The sequence below is a fragment of the Echinops telfairi genome, unplaced genomic scaffold (genome assembly GCF_000313985.2).
Source record: "Echinops telfairi isolate 266 unplaced genomic scaffold, ASM31398v2 ScPeMD7_7400;HRSCAF=8409, whole genome shotgun sequence".
Taxonomy (NCBI): domain Eukaryota; kingdom Metazoa; phylum Chordata; class Mammalia; order Afrosoricida; family Tenrecidae; genus Echinops; species Echinops telfairi.
The window spans coordinates 9,612,247-9,628,097 of NW_022111300.1; the positions used below are offsets into that span (position 1 = coordinate 9,612,247).

Genomic DNA, 15,851 nt, shown 5'->3' on the forward strand with positions numbered 1-15,851 from the left:
GGTCTCAGAGACACTGAGCTTTCTACTCCCGTGAGCAGTTACGGTCTCAGAGACACTCCGGGGGCCGCTGTACATCAGTACTAACTCGATGGCAGAGAGAGTGGGTTTATATATGACTTGTAGGTAACTTGGACGTTATACAAAATAAGAAAAGAAAAATTACCAATAATTTCACTACCTAAAAGAGAGCCACTCTTAATACCTTGTTAGATATGTTAGTGTGTTTTTTCCCTATGATCTCAGGATTACTCACTCAGAATTGTATTTTTTAATATAAATTAAATCTTGACCTTTTCCACTGGGCTTTTCAGATTTTTCTATAACACAGAAGACTCCCAACATTTTGTTGTGCTTTACATGAAAATTTCCATAGCAAATTAGCTTTCTCCATCAACAGTTCATATCCACATTGTTCCATAACCTGTGTCAACACTGTCCCTGGTTTTTCCCTGGCTTCCCTGGTGCCACTCACCCAGTCTCCCCGCTCCTCCCAGTCTCAGGTTCACAGCCCATGTTCCCTGCGGGTCACGTGTTGTTGACTGTTCTGAGAAGCACGTGCTGCTCGTTGGCTAGTGATGAAGGTGGCCTCCAGGAATGACTTTATTTTCAAGTTAGAAGGTTTTCTCAGTCATTTCTTTGGTCTCCTGGTCTCCTTTAGACCAGCAAGTGTGATTTTTTTCTTATTTGCATTTGGTTCTACATGTTTCTAACCCATCCTAACTGGCACCTTCCATTGTGCCCTTGGCACAGAGTATTTGGTAGTGGCCACCGGCTCCAGCTGGTTCTTCTAATCTCACGTTAGAGGCGGCTTTTCCTTTTTCTTCATCTCTTACGCTCCAGGAGGGAAGACCCCAATAGGTGTTTCTTAGTTGACGCCATTTTTACGGCGTATAGTACCATCATTCAGTGGACTTAAGTCAATCCCACCAAGTGTGTTGACAACCCCACTGTGTGTCAACTGGACAGCACCCAATAGCAAATGTGCCAAGGACTGTGCTCTATTATGAACAAAAAACATGCCAGCCTGTCTTCCTAGAATGGTCCAGTAAAAATGTAGCTGTTTATCCATGCTTAGCTATCTCCATATAATAAAACATTAGAATTAATTACAGTTGATTACTATTGTAAACAGTACTCAGCTGAAAAGCTTCCTGACTGAGGTACAGCATCTTAAGACAAGCAAAGACAGGCTTCTGTTGCTCTTACTTAAACCGATGTAACTGTCAGCACATGCTGTAGCCGCTCCAGGGCTAAGCATCTCTCTCTGGGCCATAGGAGTCAGCGAGCAGAGTGAATTAGAGAGTTAATGAGATAAAACACTTGTCCCAGACTACAAAGGGCTGGATTACTTTTGTTAGAGTAGTACTACCGAAACAAAACAGAACGAACAAACCAAAACCCACTGCCACTGAGTCCATTCCAGTGCATAGCAACCCAGTAGGACAGAGTCGACCTGCTCCTTAGGGTGTCCAAGATGGTAAACCTTTCTGAAAGCAGCACCCTCAGCTCTCTCCCAAGGAGCGCCTGTGGTAGTAATATTCTCTTTGTGCATAAAGATTAATTGTACTTTGCTTTGTCTTGCTTTGTTGTAATGACATATCTTCTGTGTTTCAAAACAGATATACATTCCACCTAATATCGAATGAAAGGATAGATAGCAAAAATAGATGATATGTCTATTGCAGATGATCATAGGTGGGTCATAGAGTCATAGCGTTTGAAGACATTTGCTACTCCGTGTGATCCTGGTGTTTTGGACTTGACTGCTCCCTGACTCATGATACTATCCGAGCGAGATTACGAAGGACCTCACATTCGTGGTGATTATTGACTTCGTGTGTGTGTTTCCCCCAGCATGCAACTGCCACGGCCATGCCACCGATTGCTACTACGATGCCAGTGCTGAGCGCCAGCAGGCCAGCATGAACACTCGGGGCGTCCGTGCCGGCGGAGGGGTCTGCATTAACTGTCAGGTGAGACGCCGTTTCTGTCCATGTGGGCGTGTCAGCAGAGCGAAGGAGCGGGCAGTACGGCAGGCTCCCAACGAAATGGAAAGGAAAGGACACACACTGAAGTCGTTTTCTGAGATAACTTCTCTACTTTCTTCCAAAAAAGGTTTTGCTACTGGATGTAATTTAGGGAGTGTGGGGAAAATGGATGAGGAGCCCTGGCTGCTGTGAGTTGGAATCGACTTGGTGGCAGTGAGTGTTTTAGAGGGAAAACGAAGGAGACCTGAGGGGAACTGCTAGTGGCTAACCACCAGTGGCTCTCAGGGAGAAAGGCAAAGCCATTTGCTCCCACAAAGATTTATAAAGCCCGGGAATCCTATATAAGGTTGCCATATGGCAGTAGAGTTGGTTTTTGATTGAGGAACGTTGGAAGGAACCCTAGTCACACAGGGTTCAGTGCTTGGCCACTGAAAGATTGGTTGGGACCTATCAGCCAATTGACAGAGGAAATATGGAGCAATCTGCTTCCAAGAAGATTACAGCGTTGGAAACCCCACAGCGCAGTTTTACACACTTCTAAGAAATCCATGGGTCATAGAAGAAATCAGTATGGAAACTAGAAAAAAATTACCCCCCTTTTTTATGGAGGTAACATTAACATATAATGAACCATTTAAAAGTGTACAATTCAGTGACATGTATACATTCACAATCTTATGCATCCAGTCTATATCTAGATCCCAAGCATTTCATCGTTCCTGAAGGAGACTTCATGTCCATTAAGGAATCATTTCATTCCTCAGGCCTCCTTCCTTCAATCACTAATCTTTTTTCTGCCTTTATGCATCAATCTATTTTGCGTATTTCATATAAGCGAAATTATATAATATTTAGCCATTTGTGTCTGTGTTCTTTGACTTAGCATATAGCATTTGTAAGTACTTCATGCCTCTTTATGACTGAATAATATTCCATTGTACAGATTTCCCACTTCTGGGTTGCTGCTATAAACATTTGTGTATAAAATTTGTTTGAATACTTAAAGCAAATAGCATTTGCTTTTGGCACCTTTGGGTCTACACATAGGAATAGAATTGCTGGGTAATTCTAATCTATAACTCTTCAAGGAGCCATGAAACCATTTTCTAGAAAACATTTTAAATTGAATAACGAAAACAACACATCAACATTTGTGGTATAGTGAAGCAGAACATAAAGAGAAATTCATAATTTTAAATGCTTATGTCAGAGAAAAAGAAACAGCTAAAATAAATGGCCGAAGCTTCCATCTTAAGAAGCTAACAAAACAGAGCAAAGCAGCCCTCCAAGTGCCCAGCAGGAAAGGAGACAGTAATGAAGGTGGAGCAAACGTCAACGGAAGAGGGAAACTAGGGATGCAATGGAAACACGCACAAAGCGGGTCCTTTTAAAAAGCCAACCCAATGCGAAGCCCCCATCCGCACCGACCAAGAAAGAGAGAAGTTACCACTGATTACGCTCATCAAATAAAGCGGAGTCTGTCACCTCAACACTGACCACCTGCATCAGATTAATGGACACACTTCTTAAAAGCTATCGCTTACTAAAAGTGTTATATGTTTAAGCAGAACAACTGAATAGCTCTGTGGCTATGGAAGAAATAGAATCCACGATCCAAACCTTCCTACAAAGACAATGCCAGGCCCAGGTGGTTTCGCTGATGAACTCTATTAATAATTAAGGAAGAAACAACACCAAGCTTACACAAATTCTTTCAGAGGGGTAGGTAGAGAATCTTCCCATTCGTTTGATGAGGCAGCGCATCCTTGGTTCCAACGCCCGACTGGGGTTACAAAAAGGGGGACTTATTGGCACAATATCGCTCCTGAACACCCAGGGCTATTCAGATAAATAATGATGTAATAAACGTACAGATGCATAATACATAGCTAACGAAGTATGGCACAAAAGCAAGCGGAGTACAACGCTGATAATAAGCGTTCCACGGTGGGAAGATGGATGCTCACTGCAACATCTCCACATGTCACGCTCCGACCTTGGGGGAAAAGAACAATGAAATAATAAGACAAGGAGCAGGACATTTGGGATTGACAGCTTGCACACTTTCCCTCAGGGAAACGTTGATGTTCTCAATGCAGGTCAACGATGGCCCCTGCTGTCTGAGATGATGATTGGAGATACTTTATCTCCACGAACTCAAATAAACATTTTAGTTTCTTTCCTAGAGACTGGCTTCTGATGTGAATCTTATGCTTTGTGTTTCTTTAATGCATCGGTCTCACTACTTCCAAACCGTTTCTCTTTTACACGCACGTAGACCACACACACACACCGCAAGAAGATATGTGCAAGCAAGGATCAGACCAAGTATATATGGCAATATTCTCACCCACAACAAACCTCACGACATGGCAGAAAAGACACATGAGCAGGAAAGTGCTTCCTGCCTCCAGAATCCGTAATAGCATGAAAGATGAGAAAGATTGTAATCACTAGACCAGGAATTGCAAGATTGAGAAAGACAGGGGTCAGAAACACAGCATTAGGGAAGGCCAGCTATGAGTGTTGGTGTCATTTGAAGATACTCCAACAGGCAACAGGTAGCAGGAATTAATTGGGGGAGAAGGTGCATTCAAATCTGGAAAACTATTGACGTTTACAAAAGAAGACATGGAGAAGGATAATGTGTTCCCAGACTTAGTGATATAAATAAACCAAATTTGGAAGGGATCTCTAAATTCCATGTGATCAAAACTGGAATTCCAACAAGATTTTTTAATGAAGGTTGACAGATTATAAAGCTCTAATAGAAAAATTGCATAGTTTAGAAAAGATGAATCATTTATCACACAAATTTGTCTCACCGACTTTCTGGAATTTTCAAAAGGCCCTTTTGTGTATGGAAGAATTTTTTGTTCTTCACTTTTTTTTGACCATAAGGTTTCAATTCACTTTGACAAAATGAATTCAGTTACTGTAGTGTTGGATATGAACACATCTGATTATCCATAAAAGATAGCATTATGTCTATAGATTGATAAAAATAATCCATGCTGCGCATCAGACTGTATTAAGAAAAATTCTTCACAATGGATAAGTGGATGGATTGTGATAATAGCTGTACAAGCCCCCATAAAATGTTTAAAGAAAGAAAAAGGGGAAAATCCTGACCCAGCCAATCAGGACCACAGCACTAAGATTTCCACAGCTGTAGCACCAAGTTTGGTTGTCATGGCTATTTGCCAACGATGCATTCATAGTGAATGAACCAAAAAATGTTATCAAGAAGGTAATGGAAAAGTATGGAACCTGGCTTTGATTTACTATCAGGACGAGTCCCAACGACAAAAGCAACAAAACACACCCAAGTCAAGGCCAATTGAGTTGTTGACCATGAGAATGATATTATGATGTACATTACATTTTACATCTGGAACAATTTTACCAAATTATGTAGGTAGCTGCCACTTTACTTAGAGCTTTGTCTCTAGCTCTCTTCCTACCTCCTTACAATGCAAGATCCTAAAACTCTAAAAGTTTAGAGTTTCTGTTCCTCAAGACAGCAAAAGGTGCGGGTTTGTATCCCAAGACCTGTGCAAGTCGCTCAAACGGTTGGGGATCAGGTGAGCAGAAGAGTCTCCATTGTTATTTTCCACTGCGGGCTGCTGGGCAGACCCAGTGTCCCAGCCCTGCACGACACGTTCAGAAGGAGCGGTAGAGCGCACCCTGATACCGTCCCCCAAACCCTGAACACGTCAGGCAGGCACCATGGTGCAAATGTTGCAAGTGGCAGAGTTCCGCTAAGAGGGGATGCCAAACACCCTTCTTGGGCAGGAGTTGGAACAGAGGTGGTTTCAAAGAGCTCCTAAGGGGAGGCAAGGAAGAGCTGTCCAATCACCCACACATTCAGGAAGGATGCACCCTAGAGGGCCTCCTGAGGGTCTCCTCTTCAGGCCACCAGCATGGGTGGGTCCCTGGATAAGGTCATCTTGTGCACTCAGCACATCATTCTGCAGTGTCTATTACCCGTCTGTCACTAGACCAGGACTTGGGGACACGTAGAGCAACTGCTTTACACCTTCCTGTCCCAAGTTTCTCCACCTAAAGGACAAACCCAAACCTAAACACATGGTCAGAGAGTTGCTTTTGACTCAAAGCAAGCCTACAGAGCAGCGGTGAAGCGCTCCAGGGGGTTTCCGAGGCTGCGCCTCTCGGCAGGAGCAGACACCTTCCTCCTCTCTCACTGGTGGGTTTGGACCACCGGCCTTGCAGCTAGTGGTCCAGCACTTAACCCACGGCGCCGCCCAGGCTCCTTCCTAAAGGACAAGACACACGCCAAATGTTCTCTTCTCCTGCCGGTGAGAATTAAGACCCAGCCCACCTTGCATGTGCTTCCTGCTTGCAGTTCCCGAGTGAGAAGGGAAGCCTGCAGTGGTCCTGCAGGTGTGGTCAAGGAGTTGAGGTGAAGCAGGCGGAAGGGAGCAGGGAGAGAAGGAAAAGGGAAAAGAACGTGCCGCTGAGTACGTGTGCAAGAGCCACCAACAGGCATGCCTTGAAGATGGAAATAGACATCCGAAAATTCTGCTGGATTTGGAGGAGCCCGCCCCGATAAAGTGATTAATCATAATACAAATAATAATAAATCTGCTTCGAGGAATTCTGACCTCAGAATCAGCAGAGCAGGGTCTGGGATTCCTAGCTGAGCCATTCCTAGGAAGTGTGAATGAGGCCAAGTGCAAAAGGAAAAGCCAAGTATGGGCTGAGCTTTCCTCCTGTGTGGATTCCATCAACACCCCCCAACTCCTGGATAATGGGGGTTTTCTTCTTATGTAAAGTCATGCCACTGGGACTTCAAACCCTCCCTCCTCCTAACATGATTGCTTCCCTAGTGTCTCCAGTATCGAAATTCTGACACCACCGCCATCCTTGGGCCTTGACCTGGGCGCGGTCCATCATGCCCCTCGGGCCCATGGGCCCTGTGATGCAGAGGTGCTTAAATTACGGTGCTGAGCCCAGAGAATCACCAGGCGTTAGAAGGCCAAGGGCAGACGGTATTCCATCTGAAGAGTATTGCTGCTCTCTCAGCGATTCCTCATCCGTATCTTACACATATGACTACTCTGTGAAAACAGCTCTTGTGTGTGTGTGTGTGTTTCCCACTCAGATGGCAGGTGCTCCATAAGCAAATGTTGTGGTATAGCAATGGCCTGGGCTGCCCACTGTAGAGGATTTTCCCTCACTTCCTGTCCAGGGGGGAAGAATCTCTAGCCCATGTGAAGTTGATGCCCTCTCCCTGTTATATGTCTCAGTGGCAAACAGCACCAAGGAGGGGTTCATTGGCATTTGATGGGGCTGGAGGGGCACTACAGATGTTTCTTATTTGCCCATCAAGTTTATGCATGTAAATGTGAAGACAGAGAATTGGCTCATGCGGTTTTAGACCTCAATGTTAAAGTGGACTCAGATTTTAGCCCACAGGACAAGGAGTGGTAATAATAAAGGCCTGTAGTTAATAAAAGCATCTGTAAATGAGGAGGGGAGACAGAATGGGCCTTTGTTCTCCCCTCTGTCTCTCTAAGCAGACTCTTGTGTGGGTCTGAGTGGATTATATGTGTTCTTTTAACTTCCCATCGCCTTTCCTTCCATTAATGAAAGAACACTGCTCCCCTGGCTATTTCTAAATTGAGAGAAAGAGCCAGGATTGAGCTAAATTCATGGTGTATAGTTCTTGGAAACTAATGGTGCATGTTGGGTAATTTGATTTTGAGGCAATTACAAGTCTTAGCTATGAAATATAAAGGGCTGCCTAGTATTATACTTTAAAATGAGCTCTGTGTATGAGACGCATGCCTACTTTTCCATTCGTGTGATAGAAATCTTTGGAAAATGAGTTCATGGATAAGGCATAAAATTAGAACAAGAGACGAGGATGTGGACATGCGATTTCTTCCCATTGTGGAGACCATATCAGTGCACACATGACCCTTTATTCCTTGACTTAAGCGCAAATGTGACTTACCATCCATTCCTCCGTTCTGAATACACGAGTATTTTTTGTTTTGTTTTTTGTTTCTCATTCAATAGCTCATACTGCAGTCAGCAAATCCTGTGGTGGAGGGGAGAGCCTGGGTTTCCTAGATCCGGGACGTTTCCCCCATTTCCTACCCCAATGGGAAAAGAATTAGCTGGTGTCTTGTGGTAATCTTGGATCTTTTTTTAGTGACGTTATGTAGGACAACAGCGTGCACAGGATAAGGACTTCTTCTGTATCCTTCTCCCATGTTTTTGTTTGTTTGTTTCTTCCTAGCATGACACAGCTGGTGTGAACTGTGAAAAGTGTGCTAAGGGTCATTACCGCCCTGAAGGGGTTCCGGTTGACGCTCCCCATGGCTGCATCCGTAAGTCTCGTTTCAGCGTGTCGTATCCGAAACAGTGATCCCTGCTTCTGCGGGGTGGAGGCGAGGGGGATCATCAGGGTCTATTCTGAATGGATGGTAATGCCCTTCACGTCTCTTAACACTATTGCTCCGGGGTGCTCAGGAAGTTACATCATTTCTCCAGAGCTCAGATTTCTTATATGTACATTGAAGTGATGATCCTGAGATATTGTTTTAGACCATAGGTTCCCCAAATTATTTGGCCTACCAGTCCCTCTTCACAAAACCAAACCAAACCCCCCAAATTTCTCAGTGCCTTTAAAAACGGTTGTACTAGGATTAATGTGTAGGTATCTGCTACTTTGCATTACTTTGGATAATTACAGCACCCTGGGGTAGTAGTGGTGGTGCAGTAACACCCACTTTGAGATACACTACTTTAAACCTTAAACCAAAAACATTCCCTGAACTCTTCTTTACTCTTTCATGACCCATGGATCATAAAGTGGCCACTTAGAGTTTCCACTTCTGAGGTCTCAGAAGAAGCTGCTATTCCACTTTCAATGCATGCTGCCATCTAGAGGATGTATAACTGCACGAATCAGAGGACATGGGCCATGTCCTACCAATCCCAGCCCTAAAGACCCCTCAGGACATGTGTGTCCCACAACTTGTCTTAAAATCCATATAACCTACCAAAAACTGTTTTTCATTTCATTTTAAATGAAATGTTTTCATTACTGAAAACCAAAATTCATTTTTAAAAAATTCAAAGCTGAAAATAATTTGGTCTTGAAAGGATTTAAACCAAACAACAGTTTAGCTTGACTAGTATTTTTTTAAATGTCTACCTGGCACACTATATCCTGTAAAGAATTTTCAATATGAAATCAAATCGACAACAACAGCCTGAAAAATCAGATCGGAGCCTTAGGGGCAGTGAGTGTCTGTTCTTAGGGAGGAGTCACGGGGAATGGTTGCACAGCTTGAAGACAGGCATCAGCATCCCGGCATGCACGTGCAGAGACGGTTGTGTTTGGATTAGTGTGTGTTTAGCCGTGCCTATTCTTAACAACAACATCAACAACAAAAAGGAAGTGATCACACATTTCTTAAGATCACAGGAAATACCATCACTAGCACCTCGAGGCCCACCACAAATGTTCCTTCTTCCTTCTTCTGATGTTTGGACGTTCTTGCTGTGGTCACCGGTGGTTTCATAGTTTGCCAGAATTTGCATCAAGACGACATCGCAAGGATCTCACAAGGACTTAATCATACTCATAATTGAACTGTATGCAAGGTGCAAAGTACTCTCACACATGTCTTATTTAATTATCGCCACAAACTTCGGATCTGAGGAAGCCAGTGAAAGGGTCTGAGCCGGGAACATTCCCCCCAAGTTCCAGAACAACTGACTGGTGGGCCCAGGGGGTTCTGATTGCTGTCTGTTGTCACTGTGCCGTCCCACGTCCATTGTCCAGAACAATGCCACCGTCCTCTGCCGTGTAGAGGTCAGTACAGGTCAGGCGATGGCCCCTGTGTAACCCATCGCATACTCAATACTTGGCTCTTTTAGGTTCTCTGGTTGCCACAGATGGAAAATAATTCTCGACGTAACTTGGCCTTGGTGCCTAGGGTCTCCTGTCAGAACCATCCACGGCACCTCTAACTGGTGAGGACATCCACACATGCACTTGTCTCTCTGGAGGGCAGTCATAATTGTTCCAAAGTGACTTCCCTCTTCCACATCATCCAAGGACTCTGCCCATCGCTCTCCTTGCATCCGCAAAGACTAGACCCTGGCGAAGGAAACCGGATGTTGTCAATGTGCCTTGCTCGGAACCGACTCTTGCATCATTTTCCAAGTTTCTTTCTTCTTCACGCTAATGGGTCCGTAGAGATGCCACAGGCTTAGCAAAACAAACAAATGAGGAAAAATCCCAACAACCTCAGGACACAGACATCTAAATACATGTAGCAATGGATGCCAGGAGATGCCATTCAGGGTGATGTTGGATGCTTACCAGCCTCCCAGTTCCCCGGGGCATGTCCTCTGAGGAGCGATGGCCCTGTTCCCAGTCCAGGGTGAGAACTTGCCCAGTCAAGAGAAACCAAGCCTTCTATGCCCCAGCTGGTCTACTGAAACCCAAGCCTAATAATCTTGTTTGGCTGCAATAACATTCTCCAGTAAGCCATGTCCCTTGGAGCTCACATTTGGATGAAGGGTACAATCTTGCTATGCTGACTATAGGTCACATATCAATGTTGAGGGACCCCACATGTGTGGTCACATCACACCTGCATACTGACAATCACATGTGGACATTCACAGCTAGTCCAAGGCCTGGCGGGGCTATGCCTACAAAGCCACCAAGACCTCTCCACCATCCCAGCGTGGGACTCTGGCTTTATTTTATGCAGACTCGCCTTCTCCTCAGGGAGCCAGGCTCGGTGCACTGAGTTACCTTCTCTAGACCGCCCCAGGGCAGATGCCCATGGACTCTCCTGCCTGAAGCCCCCTAGGCTTCAGTCCGCCAGGACCATCCATCAGGAGTGTGGTGGCAAAGAGTCCCTTCAAGAATAACTCTTGAGCTGGGATAAGTACTAAACCTTGCCTGGGTGGGAGAGTAGGCCCATTGTTTGCCTTATTACGTGCGCTGAAGGGTGGACCTGTTGGACTTCCCACAGCTTGCAGCTGCAACCCCGAGCACGCGGACGGCTGTGAGCAGAGCTCCGGCCGCTGTCATTGCAAGCCCAACTTCAGTGGAGACAACTGTGAGGAGTGTGCGGTCGGATACTATGATTTCCCATTTTGCTTAAGTAAGTATGCACGAGGAACAAGGGGCCTCCCTTTTCTCTCCATAGCTGGGTTTTGTGCATTGAGGTTGGAGGACATGAAAGGCAGGTTGGGGTGCAGGAGGCAGAAACGAGATCAGGTATAAATGAGGCCGTTGTATTATGCACAAGTGTTTACAAGAGTTTATTTGGAATCCCTGGGTAGTGAAAACTACTAACCAAAGCCTGGCAGCTTGAACGCACCCAGAGGTAAGCCTGGTGAGCTGTCCTGAGAAGTCTGAACACTCAGAGTAGCTCTCTTCTGACACAGGGGACCCGAGATTTACAGTTGACGTGATGGCCATGAGTTACGACAGCATAGTTTTGAGTTCGTCAACAATTTGGTTAGACAATGGAAACTGGATCTCGGGAGGTCAGAAGGATGGAATGGTGGCCGTTGCAATTGAATAGAAACCTATGCATGGGCTATTTCGTCTCCTAGGAAGGAGAGCTGTTATGGGCTTTTCCCAAGCTTGGGTTTGCCTGCCGATCATGTGTGGTATTTCTGGGGGGGGCAGGTGGGTTCGTTTCTTCTTCCCCCCTGCACAGTGGGACACGTTATCATGAGCTTGCTCCTGACCCACTGTGATGATCAAAGTGAACACCCCCACGTGGCAGAGAAGAAAGGGGCCTCATTCGCCAGAAGCACTGTGCAGCATGAAGCAGGAAAACAAACCAAAGCAAACCAGCAGCCATCCAGCGCATTCTGACTCATGGCAACCCCTGGGTGGCTGAGTACAGCTGCGCGCCTAAGATGTTCAGATTGGTGCCGCCTTTCAGAAGCAGGTTGACAGGTCTTTCTTCTGAGGCACCGCTGGGTGGGTTGCAGTGATCAACCTTTCAGTTCGGGGGTCAGCACCCAGGGCCACCTGCCTACATGAAGCAACAGAGCACATGGGATTCCTTAGGCAAATAATGATGCCTGAGTCTGGGTTCTGCTTGTTTTGCAACAGTGTAAAAACAGGTTGCACATTAATGTCAGCACAAAGAAACACTGACTTCATCCCCTCTCCCAAATCCACCCTTGGCAGCTGCGATCCTCACCCTCACAACTCCTGCAGGCCAGCCCTTGGGATCGTCTGTTAGGACGAGTGGTGGGACTGTGGGGGGAGGACTCTTGTGAGTGGAATGACTGTGCTCCAAGTCATACATGCTGTCCCAGCGAGGTCATTAGAGTAATTATTAGGGGTACTCACCTTCACTTGTGAAAGCATCCTGTTGGAGTGAGGAATGAATGACCATCTTTAACAGGAGCTCTTGGGGAACTGTCAGGGAAGTGTTGAACTGCTTAATCACAAGGTCAGTGGTTCAAACCCACCAACCAACTGCTCTGTGGGAGACAGATGATGCTACCTGTTCCTGCAAAGATCCAGTCTCCGAACCCCTATAAAGGTTGCTGTTATTTAGAATCGGCTCTGCAGGAAGCAACGCTTTAAGCCTAAATAACACGACACTTCATGGCGATCTAATCAACTACGGAGTTAAAAGTGGATTCACCTTTTTTAGTGAGAAAAAATAAAGAAGGAAAGAAACTTGAAGGGACTTTATGGCACAAGCAAAGTTTCAGGGAAGACACTTGAGAGAAAGGGTTTTGGAAAAGCTGTTCTTGATTTTATATTGAAAGATAAATAAGTGTTCATGAAGCCAAGACCGGAGTGAGGTGGAAAACAGGTCATGTGTTCCACCTAAGTCTGGGAAACTCCACCCTGTCCTATAGGGTCCCAGGAGACGGCTTTGACCGGCTGGCAGGGAGTCGTTTCTTTCCTTGAGGGAAGGACTGGACTGCTGGTGGGACGCAGCTGCTGTGAACACAAAACATGCATGTGCAGTTACTCATCTGCGTGTAAACACCAGACACACGTGCAGTAGACCAATGTGCCTTTCTTTAAAGTGGCCTCTGACTGCGACCTTTCACTGGCTTAGAGGGCTTCTGCCTCGCTAAGGGGATTTACAACACGGTCTCATTGATCGTTTTCTGTCTTCTTTTCACCCATTCTTTTTAACAGGAATTCCCAGTTTTCCTCTCTCTACTCCGAGTCCCGAAGATCTAGTCTCAGGAGATTTAACAGGCAAGTAACCTCCCTTGAATGAGCGAGGGTCGCATCCCTTTCCTGCTTCCTGTACAGAGTGGGAGGAGCCCCGGTGTCATCATATGGTGTGAGTTAGGCCGCCAAGGTCACCAGTCTGAAGTCACCAGCTGTTTCGTGGGAAAAAGATGGACCTCCTCAGGGAGCTCCTCACCCCCACACTGGCCTCTGCAGGGATGTCACCTGGCCAAGAAAACGCAATAGAGATTAGAGCACATCATCACCCTCCCTGCCCACTAACCTTTGGTGGCTGCTAGTTGCTTAAGGTTTTATTTTTTAAAACAAAACAAACAAAAAACAGTCACCTTGACTTCTGGGGACCCACACGTGCCAGAGCAGAGCTGTGCACGTTTCAGAGGCTGATTTTTTTTCTGACGTCGATCGCCAGGCCTTTCTTCTGAGGTGCCTCTGGGTGGACTCAAACCTTCAACATTTAGCAGCTGGGAGCAGGAACTGTGGGCACCACCTAGTGATTGCACCGCCTTATTGCGGGTCTCCCCAAGGCAGACTCTGAGAAAGGAGTGCAGGGCCAGCAGTTTCTGTGGGAGGCAACCCCTGGGAATACCAGTTCGGTGGCGGTGGGTGAGCGAGTGAGCGGAGCAGTGAGGAGGCCTGTCAATCAAGGAAGGGCACCTTGGAAGCAGGTGAGGAGCTCCGTGCTCTGCTCCCGGTGGAGGGCTGCTTCTCCACCAGGAAGTTGGACCATAGCCTCGCCAACCGCGAAAAGGCTCTGCGCAGAGAGGAGTCGGGGCAGTGAGCCCCAGATGGTGGGAGCGCCACATCTACCACCTAATTAATTCTTCCCACAGTGCTTTTAGGATTTCCATTTTGTGTCGTTGGATGGACACAGTGGTTGCCACAACAGGCTTCAACATGGCCACACTTGTGAGGATGGCGCAGGACGAACCGGGCAGCACGGTGTCCTGTGAAGCGTAGGGTCATTAGGAGTCCCAGTGGATGCCTCGGCATCTAAGAACAACGTTAGGTGTAAAGGGGCCGGGTCCCACAAATAATGTACCCTAAGCTGGGGGCGGGCGGTTCAAACCCACCCAGTGGTGCTGCAGGAGCCAGGCGTGGCAAAGTGCGGCTGTAAAGAAGACAGGCCAGAAACCCCAACAGGGCGGATCTACTCTACTCCGTGGGGTGACCATGAGCTGGCGTGGACCAGAGGCCCACGGGTGGCTTCTGTACTGTGTATGAGCTGTGTCGGGAGAGGAGACCTGCCGAGTAGCCACTGTAAGAACCCAGGGGCATGAGACCGTGGTGGTCTGGACCAGCAGGCTGTGGGTGGGGGTGATGGGCAGCAGGCCGACGGTAGATATCATCTGCAGGTAGGGCCAAGGGGCTCTGTGCTGGCTGGCCAGGTAGGAAGTGGAATAAGAGAGAAAGTAAGAACCCCGGGAGACCCCAAGACTTTGGGACTGAGCCAACAGAAAGATGAACTTACCATTTCTTTCTTCTTCTTTTTAAAAAAAATACTTTTATTGGGGACTCTTACGTCTCTTCTCACAGTCCACGCATTCATCCATTGTGTCAAGCACATGTGTACATATGCTGCCATCATCATTTTCAAAGCATTTTCTTTCTACTTGAGCCCCTGATATCAGCTCCTCATTTCCCCTCTCCCCCATGAACCCTTGATAAGTGATAGTTTGTTATTTTCATATCTTACATCATCCTCTGTCACCCTTCACCCACTTTTCTGTTGTTTATCTCCCTGGGAGGGAGTTGCATGTTGATCCTTGTGATCAGTACCTTCGTTTTCCTCCCATCTTCCCCTTAGCCTCCTGGTATCTCTATTCTCATTGTTGGCCTTGAGGGGATTTATGTATCCTGGATTCCCTGTGTTGCGGACTCTTATCTGTAGCAGTGTGCATGCTCTGGTCTAATCCGATTTGTAAGGTAGAGTTGAGATCATGATAGTGGGGGGGAAGGAAACACCAAAGAACTAGAGGAAAGTTGTGTGTTTCATTGGTGCTATACTGCACCCTGACTGGTTCATTTCTTCCCTGTGACCCCTCTGTGAGGGGATGTCCAATTGTCTACAGATGCCCCGCCCTCATTCACCTTGGGTATGATTTTGTTCTGGGTCTTAGATGCCTGATATCTGACCCCATTGACACCTCATGATCACACAGGCTGGTGTGCTTCTTCCATGTGGGCTTTGTTGCTTCTCAGATAGATGGCCGCTTGTTTATATTCAAGCCTTTAGAACTTACCATTTCTTGAGGTAGGAAAGACCTATCCACAGGTTAGAGGTGGGGCAAGTAGGCCTAGTCATGGTGGGAGCCTCTGGAAACACCCTGTGTTAGACAGGGTTCTCTTGAGAAACAAAACCAGAATGCTAATAATTTTCTATATTTTTATTTTATTTTATTTTATTTTTTAAACATTTTATTAGGGGCTCATACAACTGTTATCCCAATCCATACACACATCAATTATGTAAAGTGCATTTGTACATTGTTTCTCAAAACATTTTCTCTCCACTTAAACCCCCAATATTAGGTCCTCATTTTTCCCCTCCCTCCCCTCTCCCCACTCCCTCATAAGCCCTCGATAGTTTATAAATGGGTATTTTGTCATATCTTGCCCTGTCC

At 46.3% G+C, this 15,851-nt stretch overlaps 1 protein-coding gene across 1 annotated transcript in view; it reads left to right on the forward strand.

The window, feature by feature from the left end:
• Positions 1 to 15,851, forward strand: part of LAMA3 (laminin subunit alpha 3) — a 259,097-nt gene that overhangs the window by 61,217 nt on the left and 182,029 nt on the right. Inside the window, 4 exon segments of the mRNA XM_045296310.1 lie at positions 1,797 to 1,973; positions 8,257 to 8,347; positions 11,018 to 11,149; positions 13,171 to 13,233. Of these exon segments, the coding sequence (XP_045152245.1) occupies positions 1,797 to 1,973; positions 8,257 to 8,347; positions 11,018 to 11,149; positions 13,171 to 13,233 (463 nt within the window).